This window comes from Phalaenopsis equestris, unplaced genomic scaffold (assembly GCF_001263595.1).
Source record: "Phalaenopsis equestris unplaced genomic scaffold, ASM126359v1 Scaffold000345, whole genome shotgun sequence".
Classification (NCBI taxonomy): domain Eukaryota; kingdom Viridiplantae; phylum Streptophyta; class Magnoliopsida; order Asparagales; family Orchidaceae; genus Phalaenopsis; species Phalaenopsis equestris.
The window spans coordinates 49,717-53,000 of record NW_018164787.1 but is presented as its reverse complement, the minus strand read 5'-3'; the positions used below and the strand labels follow the sequence as shown (position 1 = coordinate 53,000).

The following is a 3,284-nucleotide window of genomic DNA, read 5'->3' as shown; positions in this document are numbered from 1 at the left end:
CGTGATTATTTTAATTACATAATAATATATTTAAGAGAATTGGATATTATCCGCCAATATTCCTACTTGACACTCCCCCCACTAAAATGAAGTGGCAAAAAAATCATCGTTTTTTAGAGGTGATTAGGATACTTTTTCTGCACATTCAAATACCAAAATAGCATTGGGAAGAGTTGTTCTAAAAACTTCCTATTTAATCAATAAGATATCCTTTTGAGTATTCATTTTCAAAACTCTACTAAACTATTTTGTAGAATGTTTTCATATCAACTATCTTTCTTTATATATATACAAGAAAGAACAAGCCAAGCAAAAATCTCCAGCAAATTCAAGACTCAAAATTATTAGTAGGTAACACTACTGAACTCACTACCACTCATACATATCATATATGTCAATACACTTTATTTCGTAAATTATACATGTCTTTTAAAACATTTCTAGCTACCGCTAACATCAATCCTATTTCTATTTCACAAACTTTATTTGAAATACTTAAAAATAAAAAAAAATAAAAGAAAATCACGAGAGAATAGATGAATGACTTAGAAAAAAATCATATATGGGAGATTATTGAATTGCTAGGGAAATAGTGGAATGATGCAAATGAATTTTCAAAATAAAATATAAAATATATGAAAGCCGATAAAGATATAAAGTAAGATGCGTAACAAATAAAATACTCAATCATGTGAGATTGATTATCAAGAAATTTTTGTTTACGTTACTAAAATAAATACTATTTACATTTCGATATCATAAAGCAATATGATGTAAGAAATACTTCTTATATGATGACATTGAAGAACTGGTTTATATAAAGAGTTTTTTAAGAAAATTAGATATGCAGCTTAAAAAAGGCCATATATGGATTAAAACATTCACTAAGAACTTAGTTTGATAGTTTTACAAAAACTATGGAAGAAGTTAGATACAAACTTAGTCAAGGAAACCATAATCTCTTCCTAAAATACTCTCTTGATGACAGAAAATCAATCTTGAGTGCATTTTGATGATATAATTATTATAGAAGATGATAATAAAGAGAAATAAGCTTTCAGAAAAAAAAAAACTTGATAAAGAATTCAAAGTTAAAAAATTATGTAAGCTAAAACACCTCATAAGAATAGAAGTGACTCGATCTTAACAAAAGAAATTTTTCTCCCAAAAAACATATATTATGAACTTGTTAAAAGATATCAAGATGATAAAGTGCAAGCCATGTGAAATTATAACTGAAACAAGATAAAAATTAGAGCTTGGTGAAGAAGAAGTTGATATATACATTGGACGTTATTAAATGTTAGTGGAAAAACTAATTTTCTTATCCCACATTCATCTCAAACATTATTATATTTGCAGTAATTAGTTTAGTCAATCAATTTATGCACAAATATGGAGAGTTACACATTGAAGCTGCTACGGAAACTTCATATATATATATCAATTTTGGATTCATTGGGCTCACATTGTTGAGAGAGTCAGTTTGAATATAAGCTTGTTGGAATCAGAATCTTGAATGACCTTGAATTACAATCCGAAACATTTATTATTCGAACTGAGAATTTTGTATGTATGTATATATATATATATATGTATATATAGAAAATTCTAAAATGTGATGTCATGGTGCAAATTACAACCTCAACCACCGTGCAGGTAAATATGCAATTTTTTGTTTATAAAAATTTAAATCTCCTAAAAGTCATATGCTAAAGGTGTGGGGGGTTAACATTTATGGTTCCATTATCTCGGCATCGAATCGGATTCGAAGTTGGTCAAGAAGCGAGTTGCCAAAATTGCTTAAATTCCTCCCGCGAGGGAGCACAACCTGTATTGCCTATTTTAATTTTTTTGAATTTTGTTGTTTTGGGGTCGCCCTTTTGTTGCAGAGATCGGCTGGTTTCGGCCGGGGAAGCGGCGGATCTCCGGCGACAGGAGTGATAGAGATGATCACACGATCACAGCTGGTGGAAGAGTTGAGAGAATATCAGATCCGATCCCAACGCAAGTGGGCCGCTCTGCTGATTTTTTCTCCAAAGCCCCAGATCAGGAATCGGTCATCTTCATTTCTTTTTTATCGTTTGACATAACTTGAATTTCTTCTGACTTCCTTTTTTTTACCGGAGTATTATCCTTCACTGTAACATCGATGCATGAAACTTATGCAAGTGGGCTTACATTGCATTTATGAATTACTATTTAAAAGATTCAAGATTCAAATGACTGAAATTCAGTATACCCTTAAAATTTCTTTTTGTTCGATCCGGAATGTGAAATTTTCCATATTGATAGGATCTTTCTTTTTTATTTATTGTTAGGAGAAACCCACGTAGTGGGATTAAGGCTTTGTTGTTGTTTTTTTTTAGTTATTGTTAGGAGAAACCATTAGCTCGTCTTTATAGATGTTTTAGTTTACAATTGTCATCATAAAGAAACCATTAGCTCGTTTTTATAGATGTTTTAGTTTACAATTGTCATCATAAACATAAAAATTGCTAATATTGATTTACTGGTGATTATTGAATTTATTTTTTGCAGGAAGGATGTTGTTGTGGCTCTGATATTTGCCCTATTCTTTTGCTTCGTAATAATTTCTTCCTACATCTCTTTCTACTTCAAGCTTTATAGACTTTCTGCTGTAGCTATATGTGTTGGGATTCTTCTTCCAACGTGCCTGAGATTTTCCAGGCAGAGAAAGCTTGCAAGGAAAAGGGATGGGAGATATTCCTTACCTTTGTCGATGTAGCTGTTGAGGGGAAGAGCCAATTTTCATTATTTGATTGAAGAGTGGTGTTATTGATAACTTGAGCAACATAAGGAGCTCTCCTTTGGGAGTTGCTAGGTAGGCAGTCTTTTTTTTTTTTTGAAACATTTAGAGTATTCTTATACTAGCATTGTAACTCTGACAGCCATTCTTTCTGTTTTGCTTTTCTTTGCACGGCATTCAAGTTCCAGAATTATAGAGATATTTACAGATTGTTGATTTTTAACTTCTGTGTTGGCTCATATATTCTGTATATTTACTGCAACAACTAGCATTATAAAAAATACTTAGAGCAAGAAAGATTGTATTCTCGTTTGAGAATTGCTGATGGAAATGGAGGTTATTTTCTTTTTCAGTTACATATGCAGATGAAATGCAGACTTGTTACCAAGCCTTTGACAGGATCTTAAATTCATTTTCTTAACTGTCAATATAAATGTGGACTCACTATTGGACCTTAGTATAGGGAAATAAATTTATAATCAAGTTGAGTATCATAGAAATAAGAATATTTTTA

General features: G+C 31.1%; 1 protein-coding gene across 2 annotated transcripts; it reads left to right on the top strand.

The window, feature by feature from the left end:
- Positions 1-1,748: 1,748 nt before the first annotated feature.
- Positions 1,749-2,996, top strand: LOC110025961. Of its 2 annotated transcripts, XM_020726672.1 has the most exons (3): positions 1,749-2,059; positions 2,542-2,587; positions 2,692-2,996. In XM_020726672.1, exons 1-3 carry the CDS (start codon positions 1,950-1,952, stop codon positions 2,785-2,787), a joined length of 252 nt encoding a protein of 83 aa, XP_020582331.1. In that variant the 5' UTR covers positions 1,749-1,949; the 3' UTR covers positions 2,788-2,996. The 2 variants fall into 2 exon arrangements, with proteins under 2 accessions (XP_020582331.1, XP_020582330.1); XM_020726671.1 differs by having other exon boundaries at positions 1,753-2,059; positions 2,542-2,990.
- Positions 2,997-3,284: the final 288 nt, after the last annotated feature.